This window comes from Rutidosis leptorrhynchoides, chromosome 3, assembly GCF_046630445.1.
Source record: "Rutidosis leptorrhynchoides isolate AG116_Rl617_1_P2 chromosome 3, CSIRO_AGI_Rlap_v1, whole genome shotgun sequence".
In the NCBI taxonomy this organism is placed as follows: domain Eukaryota; kingdom Viridiplantae; phylum Streptophyta; class Magnoliopsida; order Asterales; family Asteraceae; genus Rutidosis; species Rutidosis leptorrhynchoides.
The window spans coordinates 2,872,078-2,886,953 of NC_092335.1; the positions used below are offsets into that span (position 1 = coordinate 2,872,078).

General features: G+C 37.3%; 2 protein-coding genes across 2 annotated transcripts; both read left to right on the forward strand.

Moving 5' to 3' along the window:
- The first annotated feature begins 10,552 nt into the window (after window positions 1–10,552).
- On the forward strand, window positions 10,553–11,076 carry LOC139895652 (actin-depolymerizing factor 7-like). Its single transcript, XM_071878178.1, has 2 exons — window positions 10,553–10,806; window positions 10,926–11,076. Exons 1-2 carry the CDS (start codon window positions 10,565–10,567, stop codon window positions 11,074–11,076), a joined length of 393 nt encoding a protein of 130 aa, XP_071734279.1. The 5' UTR covers window positions 10,553–10,564.
- Window positions 11,077–11,684: 608 nt separating this feature from the next.
- LOC139896885 (receptor-like protein EIX1) lies at window positions 11,685–14,755 on the forward strand. Its single transcript, XM_071879531.1, has 3 exons — window positions 11,685–12,737; window positions 12,810–12,986; window positions 13,056–14,755. Exons 1-3 carry the CDS (start codon window positions 11,687–11,689, stop codon window positions 14,753–14,755), a joined length of 2,928 nt encoding a protein of 975 aa, XP_071735632.1. The 5' UTR covers window positions 11,685–11,686.
- Window positions 14,756–14,876: the final 121 nt, after the last annotated feature.

A 14,876-nucleotide genomic window follows, 5' to 3' on the forward strand; every position in this document is an offset into this window, starting at 1 on the left:
CTTATACCATTGAAGTGGCCAACGGAAAACTATTAAGTGCCGACACATATTACCGGGGGTGTACGTTAAACATTTTGGGTAAGGAATTTGAAATTGACTTGATACCCATGGAACTAGGAAGCTTTGATGTAATAATCGGTATGAATTGGTTAGTCAAAATGAAATCTCACATCCTTTGTGATCTTAACGCAATCCGAATTCCTATCGAGAATGGTGAACCTTTGATTGTTTATGGCGATAAGAGTTGCACCAGACTCGACCTCGTTTCGTGCCTTAAGGTTAGAAAACTACTCCGTAAGGGTTGTTTTGCGATCCTTGCCCACGTTAAGAAAGTCGAGTCCGATGAGAAGCATATCGATGATGTGCCAATTGTTAGTGACTTTTCCGATGTATTTCCCGACGAATTACCGGGTCTTCCGCCTCATCGACCGGTAGAATTCCAAATCGATCTTATTCCGGGAGCCGCACCAGTAGCACGTGCACCGTATAGACTTGCTCCATCCGAAATGCAAGAATTGCAAAGTCAAATTCAAGAACTACTTGACCGTGGTTTTATTCAACCTAGCCATTCACCATGGGGCGCTCCGATTTTGTTTGTTAAAAAGAAAGACGGATCCCTACGAATGTGCATTGATTATCGTGAACTAAATAAATTGACGGTTAAGAACCGATATCCTCTTCCTCGCATCGATGACCTCTTTGATCAACTACAAGGGTCTTGTGTATATTCGAAAATCGATCTCCGCTCGGGTTATCATCAATTAAGGGTTAAGGGGGAAGATGTCTCCAAAACCGCTTTCCGGACTCGTTATGGTAGTTATGAATTCCTTGTCATGCCATTTGGTCTCACTAACGCACCGGCGGTGTTCATGGATCTTATGAACCGTGTGTGCAAACCATATCTCGATAAATTCGTTATTGTGTTCATCGATGACATATTGATCTATTCTAAAAATGAAGAAGAGCACGAACAACATCTCCGACTTGTGCTTGAACTCTTGAGACAAGAACGACTTTATGCCATATTCTCCAAGTGTGAATTTTGGTTGAAGGAAGTTTAATTTCTTGGTCATGTTGTAAGTGATCAAGGTATTAAAGTCGATCCCACGAAAATCGAAGCCATTAGTAAATGGGAGACTCCTACTACTCCTACTCACATTCGTCAATTCTTGGGTCTCGCCGGGTACTATCGTAGATTCATCGAAAACTTCTCTTTGGTTGCACGTCCTCTAACCGCATTAACTCACAAGGGAAAGAAATTCATTTGGGCGACCGAGCATGAATCCGCATTCCAAATATTGAAAACGAAGCTAACCACCGCTCCTATCTTGTCACTTCCTGAAGGCAATGATGACTTTGTTGTGTATTGCGATGCCTCGAAACATGGTTTTGGGTGTGTATTGATGCAACGAACGAAAGTCATTGCTTATGCTTCTCGACAACTCAAAATTCATGAACGAAACTACACAACACATGATCTCGAACTCGGAGCCGTTGTCTTTGCACTTAAAATGTGGAGACACTATCTTTATGGAACCAAGAGTACTATCTTCACCGATCACAAAAGCCTTCAACACATCTTCGATCAAAAGCAACTAAACATGAGACAACGAAGGTGGATTGAAACCTTAAACGATTACGATTGCGAGCTTCGTTACCATCTCGGGAAGGCAAATGTAGTAGCCGATGCCTTAAGTCGAAAAGAAATAACGGTGCCTCTTCGTGTCCGAGCCTTAAACATCACCATCCACACAAACCTTAATAGCCAAATTCGGGTAGCCCAAGATGAGGCTCTCAAGGATGAAAACCTTTCACACGAGCTCTTGAACATTCTCGTCTCTCGATTCGAAATTAGGGAGACCGGACTCCGATATTACGCCGGAAGGATTTGGGTGCCTAGTTATGGGGACCTACGAAGCCTTATTTTAGATAAAGCCCATAAGTCACGATACTCGATTCACCCCGGTGCCAATAAGATGTACCACGACCTTAAACAACTATATTGGTGGCCGAACATCAAAAGGGACGTAGCTACTTATGTTTCCAAGTGTTTGACATGTTCCAAAGTCAAAGCCGAACACCAAAGACCGTCCGGACTACTTCAACAACCCGAGATCCCGCAATGGAAGTGGGAAAGGATAACGATGGATTTTATCACCAAGCTACCAAAAACGACGGGCGGTTATGATACCATTTGGGTTATTGTTGACCGTCTCACCAAATCCGCACACTTCCTTGCCATGAAAGAAATGGACAAAATGGAGAAACTTGCACAATTTTACATTAAGGAGATCGTAGCCCGACACGGTGTACCTTTATCGATTATCTCCGACCGAGATGGCCGTTTCGTTTCTAGATTTTGGCGTACTTTACAAGAAGCGTTGGGAACACGTTTAGACGTGAGCACCGCATATCATCCTCAAACTGATGGACAAAGCGAACGTACAATTCAAACCTTAGAGGACATGTTACGCGCTTGCGTGGTTGATTTCGGAAAAGCTTGGGACAAGCACTTACCTCTCGCCGAGTTCTCTTACAACAATAGTTATCACGCGAGTATTAAAGCCGCACCTTTTGAAGCGCTATATGGCCGAAAATGTCGTTCACCTCTTTGTTGGGCCGAGGTAGGCGACGTGCAAATCATCGGACCCGAACTCATTCACGAAACCACCGAAAAAATCGTTCAAATCCGAGATAGTCTTAGGACGGCCCGAAGTCGTCAAAAGAGCTATACCGACAAACGAGGCAACGATCTTGAATTTCAAGTCAGTGACCGAGTAATGTTAAAAGTCGCGCCTTGGAAAGGTGTAATCCGTTTTGGAAAACGCGGGAAGCTGAATCCAAGGTATATTGGTCCTTTCGAAATCTTGGAGCGTATTGGAACCGTTGCTTATCGTTTAGATCTTCCGCCTCAATTGAACTCCGTTCATCCTACCTTCCATGTATCTAACTTGAAAAAGTGTCTTGCCGAACCCGATATCGTCATCCCTCTCGAGGAACTTACTATTGATGACACACTTCATTTTGTAGAGGAACCGGTAGAAATTGTGGACACCTCCGTCAAGACATTGAAACAAAGCCGAATCCCGATTGTTAAAGTCCGTTGGAACGCCAAAAGGGGACCTGAGTTTACTTGGGAAAGACAAGATCAAATGCAAAGGAAGTATCCTCATCTATTCGTGAATTCGGAAACGCAAGATCTCGAGGAAGAAACAACGACTACTACGCCTACTTAAATTTCGGGACGAAATTTCTTTTAAGGAGTAGGTAATGTAACATCCCGCCTTTTTCCGGTTACTTTCCGTTTAACTATTTTAAAGTCCGTTATATATTTATAACATCTTTCGTTAATACGCGTTTTAAATTATCTCGATTAGGTAATTCACGCACCCGATTCAAACTTGAGGGACTAAAATTGACACGGGGCAAACTAGTTGACTAGGTCACCTAGTCCACCCCAATCACCACCATTCAACCATCTCCATCTCTCTCTCTTTCTCTCTAGCAAGAACACACACCCATTTACCAAATTCATTCAATCATCATCTAAATTCGATCTAGGAGGCTTACAACAAAATAAATTACATATTCGTGATCCTCTCTTCATCCTCTTCATTTTGGTACCAACTTCATCTCGTTTGGGTAACATTTCTAAAACTCTAGATTTCTCTAAATTCGTGTTTTTGACTTGAAATGGTGTTAGTTAGTGTCTATGGCTCATTGTGATGTCGTGTATGTAATTTGTAGGCTCGATCTTGTTATTTGGTGTAACTAGCATGAACACTTGAAATGGGTTAGTTTAACCTTTGATTTTGAATGATAAAATGTGTTTAGATGTTAATGGTTGTGTGCTCAAAGTGTTAGTTACTTCATTAACTTCGTTTTGGTATGTTGATTGACATGAAAACCTTACATTAACATGATTATTGGTTTTGAGATTTTGGTTAGGGTTTGATAAGCTTTATATGAACTTTTGATGTATCAAATGCTATGAAATATTGTTGATAAGTGTTTTGTTGCAACGTGTGTTTGATTACCTTCGAAACGGCATATCATACATGTAAATTGGTTACCCGAATCATGAAATGCGTTTTTAGAACTTGAACCTTTGATTATGAACGTTTGATGCTGTTTTGGGTTGTTGTAGGTGTTAAATTACTTGTTGAAATGTGTTTAGTTGTCTTCCTCGTCAAATTACCATCCCAACGGTATAAAGTACTTGACTTGATTGTTTGCGGATCATAAATTGTGTTTATTTGGTTTTTGGTTCGTGTACTTAGAAGCTTACTGCATCAGACTGGAATACCAACCTGGACGCCGTCCAGATCCTTGGACGCCATCCCATATTTCGAAGCTGGACGCCGTCCAGATATTTGGACGCCGTCCCAGCCTTCAAAGCTGGACGCCGTCCAGAAAATCTGGACGCCGTCCAGATACACTGGCAGGCCTCTGTCATCGTTGGTCGTTTTACGAAAAATGTTTGCTATGCTATGGACTTCCGATTCACATGTAACTTGTTCTAACATGCTCATATATGATTAAAAACCTCAGAAAAATAGTTCGAGACCCGACCCGAACGTGTTGACTTTTTCGTTGACTTTGACCCGACCAAGTTGACTTTTAATCAAACTTAACCAAATGTTTGTGCAATCGTTCTAACATGCTTTTATACTTGTACCTTGCATGAAACATGACAATTTGATTCACATGCTATTATGATCGAGTCTTAACGAGCCATAGGACTAATTGAACATCTTTGACCAATCGTGACTATCGTTATTGATACAACCTATTTGTTTAGGTCAAGACTAGCATTGTTCTTTGCACACGTTTACTTGTTGAAGTACTTTACTACTCGTGCACTCAAGGTGAGATCATAGTCCCACTTTTACTCTTTTTGAACTTACATTTGGGATGAGAAAACATAAACATTTCTTTTACTAAGTGAACACAAGTACTGGAAAACAAACATTCTACATACGAGTTTAGAACAAAATCCTCAATTCGATTATCATTAGTTACACTTGCCGGGTGTAAGCGAGAACTTATGTTATATGGATCCATATGGGTTTGACAAACCCTCATTCAAACGGTTCGCTACCGTTTACGAATGAAATATATTTTCGAGAAACAGTGTATGTTCTAGCACTAAGTGATGGGGTTCAATGGAAGGAATGTTAAGCATTGATAATTGGGTGCTCGTTAAACAAACTTTTGGAATGTATTACTATTATCTCATTGTTGCAAATCTTGTGGTTCACTTGTACTTACTTACTCAAACCTATGATTTCACCAACGTTTTCGTTGACAGATTTCTATGTTTTTCTCAGGTCCTTGAACGATACATGATACATGCTTCCGCTCTTTATTTTGATACTTGCATTGGATGTCGAGTATATATGCATACATGGAGCGTCTTTTGGCTACTTTTAAATTGTGTCGCATAAGTTTCATTTGTACTTATAACTTTGTAACGCAACTTGTGGTGGAACTATTCTTGTAAACTTTGAACAATCTTTACATTTGAAATGAATGCGACATATCTTTTGGTCAAACGTTGTTTTAAAGACTTATGACCACGTAACGGGACCTAAGTAGACGGCGCCGTCAATGACGATTTTGTCGGGTCGCTACAGCGATTGTTGTTGTAATTGTTGTTTTGATTGTTGTTGTTGTACTGGTGACCCTGATCACCGCTTTCCTCCCACTTTCTTTTCCCCTGTTTCATTATGGCCTCCTCGGCCGCTTCTTTTTTTATCCTTCCTGTAATTTGGCCTATCAATTTGTGGGCTATACGGCTCGCTTTCTGCATTGTTGCAGGGTCGTTAGCACCTACATGTTCTTGGATTCGTTCCGGCAACCCTTTTATGAATGCTTCAATTTTTGCTTCTTCGTCCTCAAATGCTCCAGGATACATTAAAGTCAGTTCATTAAAACGTCGCTCGTAGGTAGTGACATCTAACCCTTGGGTTGTCAGTGCTTTAAGCTCTGCCTTGAGCTTGTTGATTTCGGTTCTGGGACGGTACTCTTCCGTCATCATGTGCTTGAAAGTGGACCATGGAAGTGCGTAGGCGGTATTCTGTCCTACGTAATCCATGTAGGTATTCCACCATGTCAAAGCAGTACCCCTGAAAGTATGTGTGGCATACTTAACTTTATCCTCTTCTGCGCAGTTGCTGATTGCGAACATAGCTTCAACCTTCTCTGTCCACCGCTTTAGTCCAACGGGTCCTTCGGTTCCTTCAAACTCATTGGGTTTGCAGGCCATAAAAGCTTTATAGGAACATCCTACCCGGTTGCCATTGTTTCCTCCACTGCTGGAACCCGATTGGTTATTGTTGTTCATTGCATTCACCACTGCAGCCATATTTGCAGCGAAAGCTTGAAGTTCTTCTGTGTTCAATTGTTGTTGTCTAGTAGCTGGAGGAGCCATTTCCTTCAAAAATAGCCGACTGAGTTAATCATATAGAATTTTAGAAGTAGCCAAAAAGTATTTTATAGCTTAATATGAACTTATTATTATAAAAGCCTTTTCTTCATATTAGCGTTTTATAACTATAATAATGTTCATACTTAGCAGCTAACACACAAATTAACTACTAAAATTCTAATATGAAAAACTATGGTAAGTTATTACGTTACTACGTAATAATAAGTTGTAATAATAATAATAAACCTTTCATGCTTATTCTTATTATTATACAATCATAAGGAAAATTACATTGCGGATTTTCTTACAAACTTAAACACACAATATAATACATATTATACAATGCATGGAATACAGGATAGCTGCCGATGGTTCAAGAAAGGCGAGATTTCTTAGATGTTGACGTTGTTTCTTTCTCGGCCAAACGTTTGGATTTTCGTTTGGATAGTTCTTTTTCCAATTCCTCCCAATTGGTTCTTTCGGCTAATTGTTTGGGAGCAAAACCAACAGTCGTTATACGAGCGGTCATTTTATAAACTGGTCTCTTAGGTGGTTCAGGTGGATGATCACAAACATTTTGGGTCATAATAGGTTCATCGGGTTTGGGATCGGGTATAACAGCCAAAGATTTTCCCAAATCACGTTGTGGTTTGGTAATTTCCACAACTTCTTCAGGATCCTCTTCTTCGGATTCCTCTTCGGGATCTTCTTCTGGATCCTCTTCTGGAACCTCTACTGGCAATTGTGAATCTTCCCAATTTTCCCAACAATTTTCCACTTTAATGGTAGCACCAAAAGTTAACTTTTTCATTGGTTCATAAGTCGTATGCTTTGACTCAGCCTCCGAATCACTTGATAAGTAAATGAAATCTGAATCACTAGAGATGCTTATATGATCGGATGAAGTCATCTATCACATAATAGCAGGCACGTTAAGAGAATGATATATCTTATAATATTTATATGTAAATAATCTTATGTTTCCAACAATTATATTAAGCAATCATTTTTAAAACAATTACGGTCGAAGTCCAGACTCACTAATGCATCAAAAATCAGTTAGACACACTAATGAAAAAATTTCTGATTCTCTAAGACCAACGCTCGGATACCAACTGAAATGCCCCGTTCATATTAATTATAAACGTTTCATATTATTTGGTTTCTTTGCGAGGTTTTGACCTCTATATGAGACGTTTTTCAAATCTTGCATTAGTTTTAAAAAAAAAAAAAAAACATAACCTTTATTATTGAATAAAGGTCTTAATGACATAATTTAGATTGTCTATCAAAGACAATCTCCTCAAATAAATAAGTTTTTACACAACCCATTACAATATGATCAAATATATTACAACAAATACTCCGAATGCAAGTTTAAACAATATAAACAATTATGCCGACTCCAAATCTTGACCTTGGGTTGACATACGACAGCGGAAGCATTTTTAATATTCACCTGAGAATAAACATGCTTAAAACGTCAACAAAAATGTTGGTGAGTCATAGGTTTAATTTCTATATAATAATCATAATATTTAATAAGCCACAAGATTTCATTTAATTAAATGCGCAGGATCATTACAACTGCAAAAATCATTCATACGATGAATCGTCTGGTAACCGACCTTAACATAGAGCGCTTAAGATATCTGGCATCATACATTCCACTATTCAAATGTATGACAAGAACCCTTCGAAGTACTAAAGCATTTCCACTATTCGAAAATGAGGGTGGTTGGTGCCCGTAGATCTACCTTTAGGATTCGCGTCAATTAGTGTTTTTCACTAATTCTTAGGTTACCAAGCATAATAATAATAAGGACAGATATCCGGTATAACAAAACAATCGTAGAATGTAGTTCCATGAACTTGTGCTTATTTTGTAAAACATTTATAAATTTTTGCATGTATTCTCATCCCAAAATAATTTAGATAGTAAAAATGGGACTATAACTCACTTGTGATGATTTCCGAATAGATGGTGATAAGACTTGGCTTTTTGACAAATTCACGAACCTAATAATAATATTCTTGTGTCAAGATAGATAGATATATATATATATATATATATATATATATATATATATATATATATATATATATATATATATATATATATATATATATATATAATTAATATTCCATACTTATGATACTTGTGATAATTTTAATTGTCCTTTGTTAGTAGTCCAACGTTCGTAGTCCAATAGTCCAATAGTTCAACAGTATAAATATATATATAAATATAAATTCGTATACTGTGTTAGAATTCACTAACAGTATAATATATTGTCTTAATATAATAAGACACATAATATGTATATTGTCTGAAGCAATCCGCGACCCATTGTATACATGTCTCAGGCTCGATCACAACTCAAAGTATATAATATTTTGGAATCCACTTCGACCCACAGCTAACTCGAGATTACTGCCAATGGTGTCTAATAGTTCGTTCCAATAATATATATAGAAGAAGTCAAAATGATATGTCAAAACTTTGTATACGAATCCACGGTGATCAAGTCATATATATATATATGGTGCCTTACGATCTTTATTAAGACTATAATATATTGTCGTAGAACTTAATCACGACTATTATAAATTGTATTTCCATAAGTTCGGGAACAAGACATGTATAAATACATGTAGGATACAAGGTAAGTTAGCTAGGATAAGGTTAGCATCCATTTTTATAAATCACGTCCGTAGCTAAAAATTAAGAAAAATATCCAATTTTGTTTTACCCATAATTTCTTCGTTACAAATCCGTTTTGAGTGATTCGAGTTGCCATGGTTTCGTATCGAACTCAAAATTATTAATCTTAACAGAAAAAGTATAGGTTTATAGTCGAAAATACAGCTTAGGTGTCAAATAAGAGAAGATAGTCATATCCGTCGTAAGAACGACATCTTGATGACCCTTTTGAAAAACATACTTTCACTTAGAGTTTAACCATGGATTTTGGATATATTTCATATCCATATAAAATAAGATTTTTCATCAAAGGAAATCTTTTAATTCAAAGTTTAAGATAGGTTTTTAAAATTAAACCCAAAACAGCCCCCGTTCGACTAAGACGGCGTATATTCGATTTTAAGGTGTTCTTCGTGTTTACAAGTTTTATATCCTTATGTTAGCTTGACATACTGTCATAATACATGTGTTGAAGTATTTTAAAAGTCAAGTTAGAAGGATTACGTTTGTTTGCGAACAAGTTTAGAATCAACTAAACTATGTTCTAGTTGTTGTACGTTATAAACTCATAATAAGATAGCTATATGGATATGAATCGAAAAAGATTATGAATAAGGTGACTACCTCAAATTAAATGTTTTTTGTTTGCGCCTTACACTTGTTTTTTGTTTTTCTGTATCACAGAATAGAAAGTATGGTAAGAGGGCAAGTGACTTCACAAGAATAGATGATGATGATGATGGTGGTAAAGATAAGACTTCTGAGCCTAAAGCTTATGATGCGTCTAATGAACCGAATGTAGAACCAAAAAAGAAATAAGGAACCAAAGTGGTTAACTTTGTGGTTTAGAAGATTAATCTCTCAATCCTCTTCTATGTGGATGCAATTTTGAACTCTTTTTTCAGTACGAGTTAGACAGTGTGTAAAATACACTAGTTAGACAGAGTCCTCACACAACTTGTACTAAGATCCACAATTAATTATAATTATAATTAATTAAAATTAAAACCTAACAGTAAATTAAATAAAGAATAGTAACTAATTTTTTTGTTGGTTACAATATAACAATGAATGGTGAACCATAAAAATCTCTACTTTCACCACATTTTTCTCGGGAACAAGTTTGATAGTTTTCCAGATTTGAAGGATCTTCTTCTTCGTACCCAAGTTTTCATCCTTTTGCATTTTTGTTCTTCACCCAATTAATATTAATTCTGCAACTTCAACACCAAACATGGTATGTGTCTCTTCATAATGATAATATTGTTTTTCGTTATATTATAACCTGCTTTAACAAATTTAATTGATTGATTTTTTTTTGTTCATGATCCAATAATGTGCATATGTGATGGATGTGTTGTCGCTTGTTTCCTGTTTTTCTTTTCCTGTTGGTGTAATGATATGCGGATTAGGCAAATGCGGCGTCTGGAATGGCTGTTGATGATGAATGTAAGTTAAAGTTTCTAGAGTTAAAAGCGAGAAGAATCTACCGTTATGTTACCTACAAAATCGAGGATCAACAGGTGATTGTTGACAAGATTGGCGGTCCTGACAAAACCTACGAGGATTTCACAAACTCTCTTCCAGTTAATGAATGTCGTTATGCTGTCTTTGATTTCGACTTCACTACCGACGAAAATTGTCAGAAAAGCAAGATATTCTTCATTGCATGGTATACATACATTCAATGACATAATTAAACATGGAGTTTTACCTATATATCTATATCTATATATTATATATGCGGTAATGAAAGAAACACAATAAAATAATTATCTATTTTATTATTAGGTCACCAGATACATCAAAGGTGAGAATGAAGATGGTGTACGCAAGCTCTAAAGACAGATTCAAGAGAGAATTGGATGGGATCCAAGTCGAGTTGCAAGCAACGGACCCTAGTGAGATGAGCTTCGACATTATTAAAGCACGAGCAATCTAAAAAGAGCCTGGTTTGGTTAATTTGATGAACCTTCACTTCCTTGATTTATTAATTAATTATTATAGTATCCTAAGAATTTTTTGAACCTATTCTTAATTTTTGCTTTTCTTTTCTATAAGAAATTTACTCATTATTACACTAGTGTAATTCAACAATTACTATGCCTTTATATGCTAAGTTTTGAATTTAATTGGCATTCATGTCTACGTATATGTTTTCATATTGTTCATTGAATTAGGAAAAGGTTTTCTTTGCTTTTGTAATAAGTGCAATTATTAATTATTTATTTATTATTAACTTCGATTTGATATAAGACCATATATGTTAATGAACTCCATCCTTGTAATGAAGAACATAATATAATATAAGCACCTTATACATTTTACCTCTGAAATATCACAATCTTAATTTTCTGAATACGAAGCCACAGAGAATACTACAACTTGTTAGGCAAAGTCAAAGTTTGACTTTTATGTCTACCGTGTATAGAAAGAGTCAGCCCATGCACCTACAATTTTTGACCTGTTCGATGGTGATATCTTGTACATAAATTATTAAAAATCAAACACAATGAAATAAACAAATCAAAGTGTAGTTGAATACTTAAATCATGAAATTTCAGTCGAGTAATAGTACTGGGTTCTTTGTTTTATTCATATTTGTAGCTACAAAATTATTATTAAGTTGTGGAGCTGATAACACGAGCTCCAGTTGCTTTGAACACGAGAGGCAATCTCTTCTGAGATTCAAACATAGCCTTATATCGGACCCTTCAAATAGACTATCATCTTGGAATGAAACAATTAACTGTTGCCATTGGCTAGGCGTGGGCTGCGATAATACCACTGGTTACGTTACTAGACTTGATCTCAGAACCAATTCTGAGCAGTTAGAGGGAAACGAGTTGAACTCGTCGTTGTCTGAGTTGACTCGTTTGAGTTACCTGGACTTAAGTGGGAACTATTTTCATACAAGTCCGATTCCTGATTTCATCGGCTCAATGAGACAGCTCAGATATCTTAATCTTTCTTCAGCTGGCTTTGCGGGCGTAGTTTCTCATCAGATTGGAAATCTTTCAAGATTGCGCGTACTTGATCTCAGTGATCGTAATAGCATGATGGAGCTAGTTGTCGATGATTTCACATGGTTGACACGTCTTTTATCACTCGAACATCTTGATCTAAGTGGAGTGAACGTCACTGGAGATGGAGCTTTTGATAAGTTACTGCTTTATATGATTCCTTCCTTAAAAGAGCTACACTTGTCTAATTGTGGCCTTTCTAATTCTCATTTCAATATAACTCATTTTGATTCAAACATTACACGCTCCACTATTCAAACGCTCGATCTAAGTTCAAATTCCTTCGAAGGTCAGTTCCCATTGTTTTTACAAAACATGACCTCTTTACGAGTGCTTGATCTTTCGACCAACAAACTCAATTCTTCTATTCCTTTGATGAACAATGTTGTTGAACTCAATCTTGCCGGAAATAGGTTTTCCGGTATTCAAGATACTGGTGTATGGAGACAGTGTTTGATAAAACAGTTGGATCTTTCTTTCAACTATATGAAAGGGGGATTCACGGGGCCATCGACCAATGTATCTGAATGCGCCAAATATGATCTCGAAACATTAATTTTAAATGACAATAAGTTAAATGGCGAAATCCCTACATCAATAGAAAGGCTTACGGCTTTAAAAAGATTGTATCTCGATTACAATGAGCTGACAGGATTCATCCCAGAATCTTTAGGAAACTTAACGAGTTTGCAGGATTTAGTTCTATCTGGGAATCAATTGACTGGTCCGATTCCTACTTCTATTGGAAAACTAGCGTTTTTACAAAGATTAGATCTATCTGAAAACCTATTGAATGGGACGATTCCATCCTCGATGGGTCGCCTATCGAATCTGAATATCTTGTATTTGAACTCTAATTCATTGTCTTCAATCCCGTTCGCGCTCGGAAACCTCTCACAACTCCAGTTTCTTGATTTATCATCTAACTTATTACAAGGGTCAATTCCAGATTCGACTGGACAGCTGTCTAAACTCCAGTTTCTCGATATATCCAACAATTCTTTATCTGGCGTAATCACCGAAGCTCATTTTGCAAACATGTCGATGCTAATACACCTTGCTGCAACCTCCAACCACATGCTAAGCTTCAAAATTTCACTCGATTGGGAGCCTCCTTTTCAGTTAAGAAACGTGTTACTTGGATCTTGCAAATTCAATTCAGAGTTTCCTCCGTGGATTCGAACACAGACACGTCTGGTAATCCTGATTCTTTCTAATACTAGCATTTCTGGACCACTTCCGGATTGGTTCCGCGAGCTGCCTGTTATCGCGATACTCGATCTCTCCCATAACTATCTCACCGGTCCATTGACAAACCTTCCATCTAACCCAACAACAGAGTACTACTCTCCTAGTGCTTTTATTGAACGGTTGGCAGATTATGCTCTTGTGTCAAGATTGTTGCTTCTTAAGAACAATTTCTTCAACGGGTTAATTCCAGATTCATTATGCGATGCTAGAGATTTAGTAATTCTCGATCTTTCCAAAAATATGCTATCTGGAAACGTTCCAGATTGCTTTGGGAGTTTTGACGACTTAAACGTCATGATATTAAGTTCCAATCGGCTATCGGGTGTCATTCCAAGCTCTCTAGGAAAACTTGGTCGTTCCATACAATGGTTACATCTAAACAACAACAGTTTCCATGGCGAACTTCCAGAAAATCTATCGAATTTAACAAGTTTAAACGTATTAGATTTGGGTGAGAATAGATTATCTGGAAGTATACCGAAATGGATAGGAGGAAAGGTGAAGTTTCTAGCCGTCCTAAGGCTACATGATAACAACTTCATGGGCCGAATCCCTCAAGAATTATGTGAATTAAGTTCCGACCTACAAATTTTAGATTTTGGTGACAATTACTTAACAGGAACAATCCCTCACTGTTTTGGAAACTTGCGCGGAATGAGTGGAGGTGGTTCGAATCTGTACTTTTCAGGCGGGTTCGAGCAAAGCGTGATCCAGGTGATGAGAGGAGTTTCGTTAGAGTACACAACCATAATGAGATACGTAGTCAACATGGACCTTTCTAGCAATAATCTTGAGGGACAGATACCTAATGAGTTGACTAGTCTTTCGGGGTTGATTGGTTTTAACTTGTCAAACAATAATCTGACGGGTCCCATTCCTGATAAAATCGGTGATATGAATTCGTTGATGTCTCTTGATCTTTCTTCAAACGAGCTTTCAGGGACGATTCCATCGAGTATTTCTTGGTTGACATTTCTTAGCCATCTTAATCTATCGGAAAATAAGTTGTCAGGGAGGATTCCGACTGGAAGTCAGCTTCAGACACTTATTGATCCCTCGATATATGCAGGCAATAGTGATCTGTGTGGTAGCCCATTAACAAAAAGGTGTGACCGTGATGAAGTCGTGGTGACTAGAGGCAACAATGATAGCGGTCAAGAGGAGGAGGATGATTTTGAAATGATATGGATTTATGCAACTACAAGTGGTTTCATAACAGGGTTTATGGGAATTTTGGGAGTTCTTGTGCTTAAGGACAAATGGAGATCTGCAGTTTTCAATTTTGTGTTGGAATTTTGCATAAGCAAGCAAACTACAAACTTATCAGCAGCAAGCAACAGTTTTTGACTAATCAATTGGCTTCTTTCTTCAACATCGCCAAATTCATATTCTTTTGTGTCAAATTAGATATTGATTAGTAGTTTAAATTTAGATGTCATTCGATAATACTTGGATCGGTACAAGTTTG

Excerpts from the sequence above, each read along its gene's own strand:
- LOC139896885 (XM_071879531.1), top strand. The coding sequence starts at position 11,687 with ATGAAATTTCAGTCGAGTAATAGTACTGGGTTCTTTGTTTTATTCATA. Across the intron at positions 12,738-12,809 it reads AAATGACAATAAGTTAAATG|GATTCATCCCAGAATCTTTA; the intron begins GCGAAATCCCTA and ends ATGAGCTGACAG. Across the intron at positions 12,987-13,055 it reads CTCGATGGGTCGCCTATCGA|AACTCCAGTTTCTTGATTTA; the intron begins ATCTGAATATCT and ends GAAACCTCTCAC.
- LOC139895652 (XM_071878178.1), top strand. The coding sequence starts at position 10,565 with ATGGCTGTTGATGATGAATGTAAGTTAAAGTTTCTAGAGTTAAAAGCG. Across the intron at positions 10,807-10,925 it reads AAGATATTCTTCATTGCATG|GTCACCAGATACATCAAAGG; the intron begins GTATACATACAT and ends TTTTATTATTAG.